The following is a 15424-nucleotide window of genomic DNA, read 5'->3' as shown; positions in this document are numbered from 1 at the left end:
TCTTGGACCTTCAGTATGCAAATCAAATCTACCCTCTCTGTTTTAGTAGTTAACATCTCCAAAAAGTGTCTTTCCTTACATGGTATCATCCAGAGGTTACTAGTCTACAACTTCTCATCCCTGACTATTTCATGGTTACAGGACTTATAGTCCTGAAGACTCAGAAGGCACTAAGGTAAGGAAGAGTTCCCTGTACAAAAGGCCCTTTCTCATTTAATTCTGATAGCTATTTGTCTAGCTACACTGCAGTATGATGCAGTGGTTTGAGTGTTGAACTAGCACATTGGAAACTAGGGTTCCAATTCCCATTTGGCCATCGAAACCCACTAGGTAACCTTAGCCAAGTTACACTCTCTTAGCATCAGAGGAAGGCAAAGGCAGACCCCAACTGATCCAATCTTGCCAAGAAAACAGTTGCGACAGTTACGGTCCTTGAAGGCACAGAATGATAACAACAAGCTATTGTCTTGAAGTACAGTTTTCAAAGCAAACTTTATTCATAAATGAGAAGTTTGTCACACGCAGCTTTTGTTCTTTAGAGTTGTTTTTCCACACAAGGTGGAGCAAAAGGGGGGGGGGGTTGAACAAAAACCTCAAGTGATTTACAACAGCCATAAATAAAAGGGATGAAATCTGAGGGAGGAAGAAAAGAGAAATGGGGCACTGGCTCATGAGATTCTGTCAAATGACTGAAAAAATGGACTGGGGGGCAATAGAGAAGTAAATACATGGTTCATGATCTGAACAGGAGGCACTATCAGAACACATTATAATAACTTAGGCCACAGGAAAAGTCTCTCTTTTAAAAAGTAGTTTTCTTTGTTCATAACAAAGTTGGTAGCAGATGCAGAACTAAAAGGGCTCTCTCTGTGTGTTGACAATTGATCTGCCCTCAAAGTCACAGCCTCTCTTGTGCTGGACCAGATATTCAGGTACCAATTACTGTTACTTTTTAGTACCAAATATTTTACTCTTCTGCACAACAGAATCAAAATTGGTCATACCATCCATCTACACACCATTGTTGTAAAAGTGCACCTTCATGCTGAGTCAAGAACACAAATTATCTGATCTGCACTGGCTGATAATTTAAGTCACCCATGATGATGGCTGTCAGTTTGTACAGCATATACATTCTAAAAGAAGCAACTTGAGCAAGGGTGGCCAACACACACAAGTCTTCATTTTTGCAGGCTCCACTATCACATTCTCCATTGTGTCACTGATTTTAAGCATCATAGAGACATGAGAGGAAAAAGCCCAACATTTTGCCTTTAAGACAAGGCGCAAAGGAAGCATGCATCTTGTTTTTTGGCAGTATGATTCAGTGTGAAAACCATGTGCATGTTCTCATGAATAAATTCGGTGAGTTAAAGGTAAACCATTTAAATTGCTGGGCTTTTCTCCCTGGCAGCACAGCTGTTAATGCAGTGGCACAGCTGCTGGGTGGGTTCAGAGGGAGACAATCTAGGCTGTTTGTGTTGAAGGCTATATGCCTGGACTCATCTGCGGCCTACAACACTAGCATCTGGTCATTATTTTCAGAGCCTCACATATTTGAGTTACCAATACCATTAAAGAGTTTTTTGTATAGTTTCTAGAACATTCTTTAAAATGGTCATAATTCAGAACTGCTTACATTCCTATAAGAGAAGTCACAGGTCTGGCTCAGGTACCTTATACATTCCACACATGGTCATGCATCATATTTCTGTAACAAAAAGCAATTTGACATTCATTTAAATCGTTTCACTGGCTTTAGACAGGAAGCCTTGTGCTTCTCCCTTGTAAAATTCAACATGGCACTTAAAAACAAATTGCACAGAATGAATAATATTGCACTTAGAACAGCTCCAGAATGTTCTTGATTGTCCACCAGAATAAATGGGCTATGGAAACAGCTCCAGAAAAAGATATTGTTTAAGTCTATATAGATTGAAAAGAAATCTCTGGTTGGTTCCCCTGTTTCACTTCCCAAAGTGGAACCACTTAAGTGTGATTTATACTGCAAGGTAATTCTGGTATCTCTCCTATCCAGGAATATTCCTGTCCTCACACTTATCCTTTTGCCAGCTTTAGAGGCAATGTTTCTTTCCAAATCATAAACTCCTTTAATAAAACTCAGACCTTTCCTGCAGTCAAGAAAAACTTTGCAGTAGTCACTGATTTTAAACTGTGGCATGACTTTGGAAGGTTCCAGGCCCAACACTGCTGGCAAAACAAACAAACAAAAAAATCCTTGTTCTTAATACTCAGAGTTGGGCATGTCCTACCTTAGGCGGACTATTGAGTTTTTAAAACCCTTCTTCCATTTAATGTTACAAAAAGCCACAAGTCCAAAACACCTCTCATAATTTCTTAACTCTAGGGACTTTGCTCTGAAAATTCCTTTTAACAAAAGCACCGTCTAGAAGCAAGGTGAGCATGCATTGACTTTTAAATAAGTGTAGGGAATAAATCTATTTTTCTCCTCACAAACAGTCTATCAAGAAAAGACCAGGCTCATTGCTTTTAAAAAAAATGCTCACAGCCTCCATCATCTTCTAGAATTACAGAACTTTCTGAACATTGCTATTCAACATGACCCCATGCCAACAGTGAAGTATATATTTTTAAAGGTTCAAGAACTCCCTTCTTATCTTCCAAAATGCTGTTCATCAGCATTATTTCTATAAGGTTATGGCATTTCCAAGAGAATGATAACTTACAAAGTGGAACAGCATTGCTACACCTCTAGACCAACCATCTACCCAGCCATCTATTCAGTCACAAGTACTTGAAACTGTATGATTAGCTTCTCTGTTGTTCCCAAGAAAGCCTTCAGAATACTCTTTTCCCCATTTTTTTAATGCAGCAAACCCCTAAATATCTCTTCCTCTCAAAAGGCTGACAGCACATGAGACTCTAGAATGTATCTTGAGGTTGCAGGGAAACAAGAAGAGGAGAAACAGGCCACCTCATATTCTGGGTCAAGGTTAGGGATATGTCGCATGTTCTAGAATGAGTAAAACCACATCCTTTAGACCCATTCAAAACCATTGAGGGGCATCTCCCCTTCCTTCCTCTCATTTGCACAACTTGATCTAGAGCAGACCATCTTTCAGCTTGGCATTAGAAAATCAAGCCAATTCCAGGTCCCTCCTCTGTTCCAGAAACATGCTAGAACCTACACTTGAGGATCTTTTCAAGACTCCAGCACCAGAGAATCCACCTGACCTACTGAGGGTGAGAGGGAGGTGTGGGAAAGAGCAGGAGAGTGAATAGGCACAACCATTCTACCAAGCTAATTCCTCTCTTCAATGAGAGAGTTGGTGGGACTGCTGAGGTCGCTGGGGCTGCTGGGAATGGTGGGGGTGCTGGCATTGGAGGAGGTGCTGGCTTCGCTGGAACCCTTCTTTGAGCGTTTGCGCCACTCGGGGACAGGGCCCATCATTGCTGGGGGCTTGATATTCTGACGGTCCTTTTCTGCTTCCTCTTCCTCATCGTACCGTTCATCATCCTCTTCAGTCTCACTATGGTGGGGGCTGGAGTGGCGGGAGATGGAGGGAGATGGTGGCACTGAGGCTGGACGTGGGTAGCGGAAGCCCTGAGCCTGGAAGGAACAACAACAAACATTGAGGAGTTGGGAATAAGAGAGAGAATCAAACAGCTCCATCCTGCCTTCCCTTACTGTTCGTATGCCTGGAATATTTCCCCAGAACAAGAGCTTGGAATTGACAATTTTCTTGGACTGCAACTCCCAGAATGGCCATGGTAGTTCTGGGTTCCGGGCCTTATAATCCAAAAAGTTACTTTTCTAAGCAGTGCCCAGAACTCCTGAAATATGCTCTCTTTTTCTTCAAATTCCTCCTGAAAAGCCACCTTTTTCTCCCCTGTGGATTTCTTGGCACATTCACTCAATCCGCATAATTTACACTAATGCTGGGCAAAATTTTTGGCCTGTGGGATCTACTTTATATATTTGTTAGTGACCATCCAGAGTCAAGTTACTTAAGATAGGGGTCCATGTTGGCTTCCTTCTCCTGATTTGAAATAAAGAAGGGGTAGCCTTACTCAAGGAATCTGGAAAATAGTACTAGGCACAGAGAACTTGAGAGAGCTGCCTTTCCTCCAATGAGTTCAAGATGGCATATGTGGCTCTCCCACTTTCACTTTACCCTCACAACAAGCCTGACTGAGTACCTGGCCCAAGACAAAGGAGTCCCTTTGTATAAAGATCTATATTCCCTTCCTCTCTCACACAGTGCTATACTTACAGCTGTTGGCTCATGTGGCTCATAGGTGAAGTTGTCAGGGAATGCCTTAGCAAGTGCCATGTGCCGGGCATACATGTAATACTGCAAAGGAAAGAGAGAAGACAAAAATGCGCATTAGAAGGTGTATCCACTTGCCACTGACCTTCCTCTACTTAAACCAGATTAAAATTTGTACAATTTAGGCAACACTTCCCCAATCACAATCTCACAGGGTCACTTCTACAATTGATGATTGTTGTTGTGTGCCCTCAAGTCGTTTCCGACTTACAGCAACCCTATCACGTTTTTTCTTGGCAAGATCTGTTCAGAGGAGGTTTGCCATTGCCTTCCTCTGAGGCTGAGAGAATGTGACATGCCCAAGGTCACCCAGTAAGTTTCATGGCCAAGTGGGGAATTGAACTCTGGTCTTCAGAGTCATAGTCCAGCACTCAAACCACTATATCATGCTGGCTCTCCACTATTTAGGGAGTAACCCCACAAAAGCTTGTCTGCGCACAAATCTAAGGAAGAAGCCTTTCCCCATGTCTCCACTGTGTTCAATGTGTAGTTAATAGGCATGAGAAAAGGGATCTTCCCTGTAGGTGCATCTAAATCGTTAAACTCTTTGCCCTTGGAAACTCAGCTAGTCTTTTCTCTTACAATGCTTTGCCATATACTGTATATATTTTAAAAAAGCCTTTCAGGCCAGCCTTTGGTTTATCAGACAGGTTCTGATTTTACTGTATGCCTCTGTTTTATCTGCTGTATATACACAACACATCCACCCACCCAGAATGACATTTTAATTTATGGCTGGTTTTAATTGCTGCACCAAATACTGCATAAACAATGTAAGAGCAGACTATTAGTTACTGTATGTGTATATGTAAAAATATATGAAACCAAAACCTGCTCTGACTGCACTGATACATCTCACGTATCTGAATGCTTCCCTGTACATCTTCTCTCAGAATACAAGATGAACATATTAAGGTGAGGGAGAGCTAGAACATTTCTTTCTGGTATCATTCTTCTTCTTTTTTCTGTTCATGGAGGAATGTTCAATCATGTGAGCTGCTACCTACAGGTCCAGGTGATATAGTCCAGGCAAAGTTTTGACACCTTTAGAAACACACTTCTGAAAAATTCTATCATGCTTGTCAGCTCCAAAGGCTTAGTTTATAACGTAGCATTGCTGACCCAGCAACCCTCATCCAGCTTTTTGCCAGAAGACTGGAAGGAGAATATCAGGAATGTTCACAGTGAATGTGAAACTCATATAACATGTTTGTGTGAAAGGGCATTTACTCTAAATACTCATGTATATGTTTAGATATTTTAGTCAAAAAAATTGACCCCAAAAACCTAGTTCAACTTATCCATAGGTCAATGAAAATACTATACTTTAACTCTTATAAAAAAGGTAACCATCCCCTGGTGAAAGGCAAAAAAGCAATCTGTCCTGGAAGCACTGACCTCCCTCTACTCTCTCTTTCATCCAGCCTCTAGTATGAGCCAAAACAGTTATGCCTGCTCCATTTTTGTGGATTCTTTTGTAGATTCATTATTTTCCTTTACTTCATCCTTTTCATCCTGTTACATGCCCCTAAGTTTTACCCTCAACTTATCCATGGGTCATATCGACATTTTTGCACCCCCTACAAAAGAAATATCACATTTGAAGATGAAGAAGTGATCTTGTAATTTTAGAACAACATGCAATACTGTGGGTGAACAAACTGAACTTTTGTTAAAAAGTGCATAAAATTGAGCAACTGTGCGATGACCTGTAGACACTCATGGATACATGCCACTCTTTTGTTGCACCCCCTGAAAATCTTTATCCCCCCCCCCCCCCGTGGGGAAGCAGGCATCCCAGCTTGGGAACTCCTGCTCTATAGCATTAATTTTTGGAGGTAGGGGTGTGTGTGCATGTGCCAAACACACTTTGCCCCGACTTGGAACGGCACATGTCTTGCCCTTTTAGAAGAAAAGAAGGAAGTGACTGTATAATCCATACTATACAGCTCAGCAAAACTTTGTCCTCTTGACTGATCATTATGCTCTTTCTGCTTCAAGAAGCAGAACAGAAGAGGAACTGAGAGTATATGAAAGGATTTGTTCTGCTTAGAAAAACCATTTCAGGGAAGGCAAGACCTAAATATTGCAAAGCCATCAGATCTCTTCTGATCTTAGAAGCTAAGCAGGGTCAGACCTGGTTAGTACTTGGATGAGAGACTACCAAGCAATACCAGGTGCTGTAGGCTCTATTTCAGAGGAAGAAACTGGCACCTTTGACTTTTCCTTGCCTAAGAAAATCCTAAGAAATTCATGGGATCACCATAAATTGACAGGTGACTTGAAGTCCCGCCCCCACACACTTGACATCTAGATTTGAGTTCCCTCTGGTGGCAAATGAATAAATTGCAGCACGTGGAGGCAGAAATAGGAAAAGTTTCATTTTGAGTTACTGCAACCCTACTGAAGGTTTGTTGGGGGGGGGTTATTCAGGGGAGGTTTTGCCAGTGTCTTCCACTGAGGCTGAGAGAGTGTGACTTACTTGAAATCTCTCAAGGAGTTCCATGGCTAAGCAGAGATTTAAACCATTGCCTCCTAAAGTCCTAGTCCAACACAAACCACTACACCAAGCTGGTGTTCTATTACAGATCCCACATTCCCTTGGTCAGTCACCATGTTGATCAGGAAACTTGGAGATTTGTAGTCCCCAAAAGTAACTTTCCCAAGCTCTCCATAAAGGAAGACATTCATGATATGTCAAGAAAACACTGCCCCACACACTGTAGGAGAATCTCACCCGGCCTAGATATTTCCAATCTAAGAGATCAGAAAGTCGCTCTGTGCGGTTTCGCTGGATGATGCGCTGCCGCCGTGTCTGCTGACAGAAACTGTACAGGAAAGAGGTCAGCTGTGTGCATGATTCATCCAAGGCCCGAAAACGTCGGTCGAGGATGTAGATTCCTGGTTGAATCAAAGAGAAGTTCAAAATCTCATTTCAGCTCTTAACATATACAAGCTAAGATCTGACCAAAGTGAAGGCCTAGGCTTCATTGTTTCTAACTGAATAATTGGCAGAGAAGCACAATGTGGATAAGAAAAGTCTCTCAACCCAACTACCTCTATGCTGCTCTGCCTGATTTACCCAGCCTTAAAATGAGGACTAAGTACTCTAAAGGCAACAGATCCTATCTGATCTTGGAAGCTAAGCAGGGTCAGTCCTGGTCAATACATGGCTTGGGGACAACCAAGGTGCTGTAGGCTATATTTCAGAGGAAGGCAGTGGCAAAGCACTTCTGAAATATTCCTTGCCTAAGATAACAACATCCAAAACCCACAAGCAGCAATGCCTTTATTGGGCCAACTCCAAAGCATAAAATATATTATGGAAGCTTTTGAAGCTTCTCTGGCTTCATCCATCAGGAAGGTGTTAAAAATTGTTGTTGTTGCTGTTGTGTGCCTTCACATTGTTTCCAACTCATGGTGACCCTAAGGCAACACTATCACAAGCCTTTCTGGAGCTGAGAAGGTGCAACTTACCCAAAGTCATTCAGTGGGTTTCCATGGCCAAGCAGGGAATCAAACCCCATTCGTCCGAGTCTTAGTTCTACACAAAAATCTATTGCTAATGGCATTGAAATTTTATTACCTGTCTTGTATTGCTCTTTCCCTAGTCCTCACATGGCCAAGAAGAGGAATGGTCTCTGCTTGCATTAAAATCCCTCAATATCACCTTAACTGACAACATCCCAGAGAAAATGTGTAGACCCTAACATAATTACCATTTTCTCCTGAATGATCTGTAACATCTTTGCCTGATAAAGAAGCCAGTGAAGCTTTGAAAGCTTGCATGATGTGTTTTATGCTTTGAAGTTGGCCCAATAAAGGTATTGCTGTTCGTGGATTTTGCTGTATTGTTGGTCCTCTGTATCCATAGATTTAAAATATTGAAAATATCTTTAAAATACACAAATTTCAAATAGCAAACCTTGATTTTGCTATTTTATGTCAAGGGCACCATTTTACTATGCTGTTGTATTTAATAGGATTTGAGTATCCATGGATTTTGGTATCCAATTGGTCTTGGAACCAAACCCCAGTGGATACCAAGGGCCCACTGTATTTTGCTGCATGGCCAATTCTACTACTTTTGAATATATATATTTTTCCTTGCCTAAGAAAACCTATGTTATTTATGGGGTTGCTATAAGTCAACAGCTAACTTGGAAGGGTATATAAGGCTAATATGGTGATGTAATCAAACCTCAGAATCCCTCCCATTGGACCAAGATACCAGGCTTCAAAGGCTGTGACTCCCAGCTCCAGTATCCTTTTCTCAGTTGGAATCTACTGTACAGTATTAGCAAGATCTCTTGGTGATTTGCAACAGTAGCAACAACATAGGACTGTCAACTGTTTAACATCAGAAATAACAAAATGATATTTCTCCTAATTATATTTTAGGGATGGAGAAAGCTATGTGTGTGTTGTAAAGAGAGGTACAGCACAAAACTATATAGCTACAGAACCCTAAGATGGCCTCATTGCAGGCAGCAACTGCGAAGAATTAAAATATCATGCTCATGATGTCCATGCTCCTTCCTTTCTTAGATGTCACCATAGGTGAGAACAGGAAACTAGAGAAGTAGTGGACGATTACTACTAAAGAAAACCTCTACTGGCTGGTCTTTTGATGTTTTGTCTTTGTGTTAGCTTTTGACTCCTGGATGCTTGCTCCACCTTTTCCTTTCAGTGTACCCCCAAATGCCTGTTCCAGCTCCTCATACTAACCGTAGGCAGATGGATCTGCTATGTGTTCCTCCATAAAGCAGCCAAAGCCAGAGAGGTTGGTGGAAACACTGGGGATGCCCATCACAGTGCATTCAGCTAGAGAAGGGGAAAAAAGAGATTATCTGAAAGTGGGGGTCAAGACCCTGGAGTTGCAACAGCCATCCAAGAATTGGGCAACCCAGCCATTTGTGTCTTTAAATACACCCAGTCATTTGTGTCCCCCACCCCCCACCCCCTTTAAATAAAAATGGCAGACTAAAGATAACAACACCAAAAACTCAAGAGGATAATCTCTACAGAAATTATCTGCAGGATTTGGTTTCAGGCACATGAAAGAAGGAGAGACGTTCCTTTGCTTAAATCATTGTAATCTTCACCATTTTAACATACTGGGCCAGAATCTTGTATGGCAGTTACATCTTCATAAGTGGACTTAGGTATGTGGGAATTAGCATTGGCCAGTTTTTGTAATGTTTGTAACAAGAGAGGGCTGCTGTTATGTTACTATGTAGCAGAGCTAGAAAAGCACCTGATTAGCACTTTACATTTGGCTGGGGGATTCTGGGAATTGTAATCCAAAATGTAATGTTGTCATGCTCTGGCCCAAAACAAAACCTTCAATGCACAAGAGAGAGGAAATGTTTGCAAAAATACCCTTTCCCAGTCTTTCGAAGTTCCTCCCCCACAAAAGAAACCTGCTCTAAATTGCTCCACTGCATACTGAGCAGACGCATAATGCTGACAGTTTAGAGAGGTGAAGAAGAGAAATGGAATGGCCTATCCTGGAAGAGGCATGACTGACAAGAAATTCATCACAGAAGAAAACGTAGGTTGTAAATACAGAAACTTGTATCTATCTTGTGAGTTCCTAGGTATTATTGTTCCCTATTTTGATCCATATTCTTCTTTTTCTTTTCATATATTATGCAAAAACATTGCAAAATTCAGAGTAATAAAAACAAACTGAACTAGGCAAAACTGAGTGGGGAGGGGGCATTGTTATTATTCTTCATTAGTAGTTTTGGAACACAGAAGTCCAACCAGAGCACTATTACATTTTATTTTTCATCTTCATTCCAAAGGAGTCTTACCTGGTGTATAGCCCCAAGGCTCATAATAAGATGGAAATACTCCCAAATGGCAGCCTCTAACAAATTCCTCATAATCAACTGGAAGTAGGGGACTAGTGGAAGACAAGAATTCTGGATGGAAGATAACCTAGCAGAATAAAGAGACAGAGAGGGTGGTTAGCAAAAAAGCCCTGTCCTTAGAGATGGAAATGTCCATTGAAATTGGGCAGTGGATCTTTGAACTTCCAGATATTGACTAGCTACTACTTCCATCATACTTTTCCATTGGCCAAGCTGGCTAGGGCTGATTAGAAATGAAATTCAACATCTACAGGAGGGCACATGTTCAACATTTATGAGAGGGGAACTGCTTTAAAGCGATAGATTGCACTGAATATATACATATAGTCAGCTCTCCATATCCACAGATTCAACCATCCATAGCTTGAAAATATTCCAAAAAGATATAAATTTACAAATGCAAATCCTGAATTTGCTAATTTATATAATGGATTCGATTTCACTACACCATTGCACTTAGTGGGATTTGAGCATTAATGGATTTTGGTTTCCATGGGGGGGGGGGTCCAGGAACCAAACCCAAGCAGATACCAAGCACCCACTGTATCATGTCTTTCACCATGTATTTGCAAGGCCTGTGATGAAAACTTACTTTGACTTGAAAGTCTCAAAACTGAGCCCCAGCCTGATCTAAGGTGGATTGCACTAGCAGCACAACCAGTACAGAAACACCCCTACACACAGACAAAATATAAAAAATCACACATTTATGTCTAAGGATGGATTCCCGGGTTTAAAAAAGGTTGCTGATCACTGAGCTGTGCAAGGCAAAAATAAATAAATTATAATGACCAATGCAAAACAGTAATACTGTATACAGTGCGCCCGCGCCATACGTGGCCTTGAGCACACGCGCTCAAGCTGCGGGGTGCGCGCGGGGCGGCATGTCCCATTCAATTGAATGTTTCCAATGGGGCTCGAGCATAGGTGGAATTCGCCTTACGCAGTGGGATCCGGAACGGATCCCCCGCGTAAGGCGAGGACGCACTGTACAAGGATGTGAAAAACTTCCAATCTCAATTTTGTTGTGTTTCTCGGCTGCATTACTGTTCCACCCTTTGATATATGATTGCAAGCAGCAGACAAGTATCCTCACTGCTTTGGTGTTGCAGCAGACACAGCCAGACCTCTGCAACTCACCTTTACACGATCAGCACTGCTGTTAAAGAGGCCAATGCGGCGGATGGTGTTGAGAATGGGGTCAGTGGAATCATCTAGCATGTTATGAGTGCAGACTGGAGGGAAAGATTGACGCTGGTTGAGGAGGAAAATTAGACACATTTGAGTAGTCATTATTTAAAACCAAAAATAATTGCAAAATTGTATTTCTTACTGTTGTCTTTCTACGCTGTCCCCTTAACCTGACAAATTTATGCTCCCCTAATTCCATTTCATGTTGCCAACTCATCTTTTGCAAATTTTTCTGGCACATCTAGTATCGAAAGTGAAATAAATGGCTTCATATTTGCTCAATACAAATTGAGTCTCCCTTATCCAAAGTGCTTGGGAACAGAAGTTTTTATTTTATTTTATAATACCTGTATTTGCATATACGTACATAATGAGATATCTTGGAGATGAGGCCCAAGCCTAAACACAACATTACTTTATGTTTTGTGTACACCTTATATACATAGCTTGAAGGTAATTTTATACAATATTTTTCATAATTTTGTGTATAAAACAAAATTGGTGTATACTGAAATATCAGAAAGCAAAGGTGTCACTATCTCAGCTGCTCATGAAAAAAAGGTTTTTGTTTCTGGAGTATTTTGGATTTCAGAACTCCCGATAAGGGAGACTCAACCTGTACATCCGAAGTATAAAATTTTGATCTCCTGGCCAGTCACACATATGCATTTGGGAGCATGTGCAGAACACATCCTTTGGAATATTATCTTTACAGAATTCTATGCCTCCAGCCCATTTCCTTTTGAAGACCTGAATGAAAAACATTCTTTTTACTTCCTTCTTCCTACCACCATAGAATCTTTCCTATAATTCTCATTTAAAATGCTCAAATTTATTGCTGTTCTATGCCTAATTTCAGGTGAGATGGTATAGTTTAATCTGGATTCCTTAACTCCAGATCACATGTGAGGTCTCACTTGACTGAAATGCTCCAATACCAAAAAATACAACCCCCCAACTCATACTTTTATTTCTAGAAAATCTGATACAGCCCTTATCCTTCTTTTTTCAATATGGAATAATTATTTGTATAAAATTAATGCATGTTCTGCACCTTTGAACCCATAATCACTATCTGAAGCTGTACAGTTCAGACAGCTATCACCTCAGTGAAAACTGTTTTTCTTTTAGAAAACTGTGGCGCATTCCCGATGGGCCCTATTGGGCGTCGTCGTTACGCGCGAGGGGCGGCGCTTCCTGACGCGCCTTGCCCCTCGCATGTAACGAGGACGTCAAAATGATGGCGCCCTATTCCCTTGCGCAGCAAACACGGGCGCCGGCAGACCACCCTTTTGAGCAGTCTGTAAAGCGCCTCTGTAAAACTCATCCAAACACTTTTCAGGTAATGTCTCTGTTTTAACAGATCTCCTTTAATTTGAATAAGGCAGGAGCCAAGCACTTAGAAATGTTCTGGGCTCCCAAAATCCTTGGTTCTGATGCATCTGACCACACTATATCCTAAGAATCTTCTAGCCTAGGTAGAGTTGAAGGCTTTCATGGCCTGCATCCATAGTTTTTTGTGGGGTTTTCGGGCTTTGTGGCCATGTTCTAGAAGAGTTCCTTCCTGACGTTTCTTCCTGCCAACTTAATATCTTTAAATCTTATACCCATACATTCTGATACCTGGGTGGCAAAGATGGCTCTCTTCATCATCGTGAAATCCTCCTTATCCAGCATTTTGTTCATGTCAGGAAGATTCCCTCTGAAATAAAAATGCATGCACAGGTTAATAGCGCTGAATATAATTAGTGTGAGAGAGGCTTCTTCAGTTTTTTCCAAATAAATCTTTTATATGTCTGTACAAGAATTAAGGTCTCTCAAACACTGGCAATGTGAGGTGAACCCTAAAGTAGTATCTGCTGTAATCATGGCAACCCAATAGCCCACTCCCATTTCCCCTTTGCCTTCTCACAGAAGACCACTTACACAAGGAGTGATTCATAGAGTTTTTTGCCAAACTTCTCTTTCACTGCATTAGCTGTATCCCTGGGGAAAAAAGAGGAGGAAATGAACATGGATTACAACAGAAGGAAAGATTCACGGATTGCTTTCAAATTGGGAACTAGGGCTGGAAGGCAAACACAGGGGACTATATCAAGATTTCCTCTTGTGAGAGAGATTAGTGAGGCCTAGCAGATTGGGAAATGGTGAAAGCAGAGCAGTGTGTTAACTTCAGCACAGTCAGCCCTCCTTAGCCACAGTTTTTTTATCCACGAATTCAAGCATCCACAACTTTAAAATATTTTAAATATATATACATTCCAAAAAGCAAACCTTGATTTTGCCATTTTATATAAGGGAGATCATTTTATTATGTCATTGTATTTAATGGGACTTGAATATCCATGGATTTCAGTATCCATGGAGGTCCTAGAACCAAACCTCAAAAGATACCAAAGGCCCACTATACTTCCAATAAAGCAGGGATTAGGAGCACTTGGCCCCTCTACAACCTCAATGGTTCCCAACCTTTGGTTCTCCATTTGCTTTGGACTTCAGGCAGCTCCCAGAAGCCGCAGCCAACGTGGCCACTGACCATGGAATTATGGGAGCTGAAATCATCTGGAGGACAAAAAGTTGGGAACCAATGCTCTAGATATTTGGTTACAATTCCCATTCTCCCCAGATAACATAACTACTGCTAAGGGACTGTGGAGGTTGTAGTCTAAAAAACCTGTTATAAAGGGAGCAAGATAGAGAATTTTGAAGTAGAGGATATTAAAAGTATTACATGGGCTGCAATTCCTCAGGATATACAGTATAGAGGATTAAGATTTCTGGTGCTGGTTAGCATGGAATCCCAAGGTCTGTGTAATAAGAACTCACCAGAGCTGCTTACGGACTGCTTGGCCTTTCAGAGTTTCAACATTGAAGTTATTGGTCCGGGCTGGCATAATGAAGAATGCCACCACTGTTGTCTGGCTGCCATTTACCTATGAAGAGACAAGCCACAAAAAGCCAAAGAGTCAGCCATGTCCTTTCCTCCTGCTTCCATCCAAACGACTTTTATCTCATGCTCCCCACTCCCTACCATCTCCATAACATTGCAAACATGAAAGAAAATCCACAAGAAAACCTCTGGCTTGAGCTTTCATCCACAGTTCCCTGGGCATCAGTTTTGTAGCTCTTGGCATGCACACTCATAAAGAAATGTGGTAATAGCCCACACCTATAATTTTTGGTTTAACATCATGACACACTTTGTCAGAATGACAGGGGTCACAAGAACTGAATTAATCAATCAAACTTTGCTAAGGTGAGAGCATGGTGATCATCCCTGTGGTGTGTGAATTAGACTAGGGACCATTTCAGTTAGACATGCTAAGAATGTATGTTTATTGTGACAATTTAGCCAATGCCACAGAAGAGAGGCTGTGACTGAATCTGCTTGTTTATCTTCAGTTGACACCTAGAGAGGTATCTTCAAAACCCCATGATTCTCAGAACCTGTGTAATGCAATTTTTTTAATTATTGAAAATAAAACTTTACTTCTCTTAATGTTTCTAGTGGCTTAACTGCTTGGAGTCAGGTGATTAGAATCTCCAGCTAGAAGAGAACTGGGCTTGGCTAGTTGCTCCATCTCTCAAAATAAGGAAGATGGGAATGGAGAATGAGTATCCAAGACACACAGCACCCCCAGTCTGTCTAGGAATGTACTTTTCTCCTCGTGTGGAGGGAGGTGGTGGCATCCACCTAAGGTGCTTTGGGATTTTATGGGTGAAAGATGCTGAGGGAAGCCCTGTCTTTTTTCATTCAAGATTGAGCTAAGGGGCTAGAGCTTTACATAGTGGGCATTGGTTTGGATACAGAAAAGGGATGAAGGAGTGTGAGCTGAAAAGACTTCTTGTGGATCTCTTTTCACTTCTTGTAGTGTTTTCTCTCAAAAGTGGTGTGTGTAAGAATTGAAGAAAGATCTTGGGTTGAGTTGTTGCCTTCTTTCAAGAAACAGTAAGAGCTGCAATAACAAGAAGTCTTTTCTGGGATTCGGAGCAAAAGAAACAGAAGTTAAAAGCAAAAAGAGAATCCTTGCTTGAAAGTGG

The 15424-nt window shown here is 41.4% G+C and overlaps 1 protein-coding gene across 2 annotated transcripts in view; it reads right to left on the bottom strand.

Annotated features, from left to right (window-relative positions):
- Positions 1-473: 473 nt before the first annotated feature.
- Positions 474-15424, bottom strand: part of GYS1 (glycogen synthase 1) — a 40329-nt gene continuing 25378 nt past the window's right edge. For both annotated transcript variants that reach the window (XM_042474559.1, XM_042474560.1), the window contains exons 9-17: positions 14210-14316; positions 13310-13369; positions 13007-13085; positions 11333-11446; positions 10133-10259; positions 9042-9137; positions 7051-7214; positions 4257-4337; positions 474-3592 (exon numbers count right to left, since the gene is read on the bottom strand). In XM_042474559.1, coding sequence (XP_042330493.1) covers positions 3284-3592; positions 4257-4337; positions 7051-7214; positions 9042-9137; positions 10133-10259; positions 11333-11446; positions 13007-13085; positions 13310-13369; positions 14210-14316 — 1137 coding nt within the window. In that variant the 3' untranslated portion in view covers positions 474-3283. The remainder of the gene's footprint in view (positions 3593-4256; positions 4338-7050; positions 7215-9041; positions 9138-10132; positions 10260-11332; positions 11447-13006; positions 13086-13309; positions 13370-14209; positions 14317-15424) is intronic.

This window comes from Sceloporus undulatus, chromosome 6 (assembly GCF_019175285.1).
Source record: "Sceloporus undulatus isolate JIND9_A2432 ecotype Alabama chromosome 6, SceUnd_v1.1, whole genome shotgun sequence".
Taxonomy (NCBI): domain Eukaryota; kingdom Metazoa; phylum Chordata; class Lepidosauria; order Squamata; family Phrynosomatidae; genus Sceloporus; species Sceloporus undulatus.
Note: the sequence above shows the minus strand (reverse complement) of the source record. Positions and strands in the feature narration are given on the sequence as shown.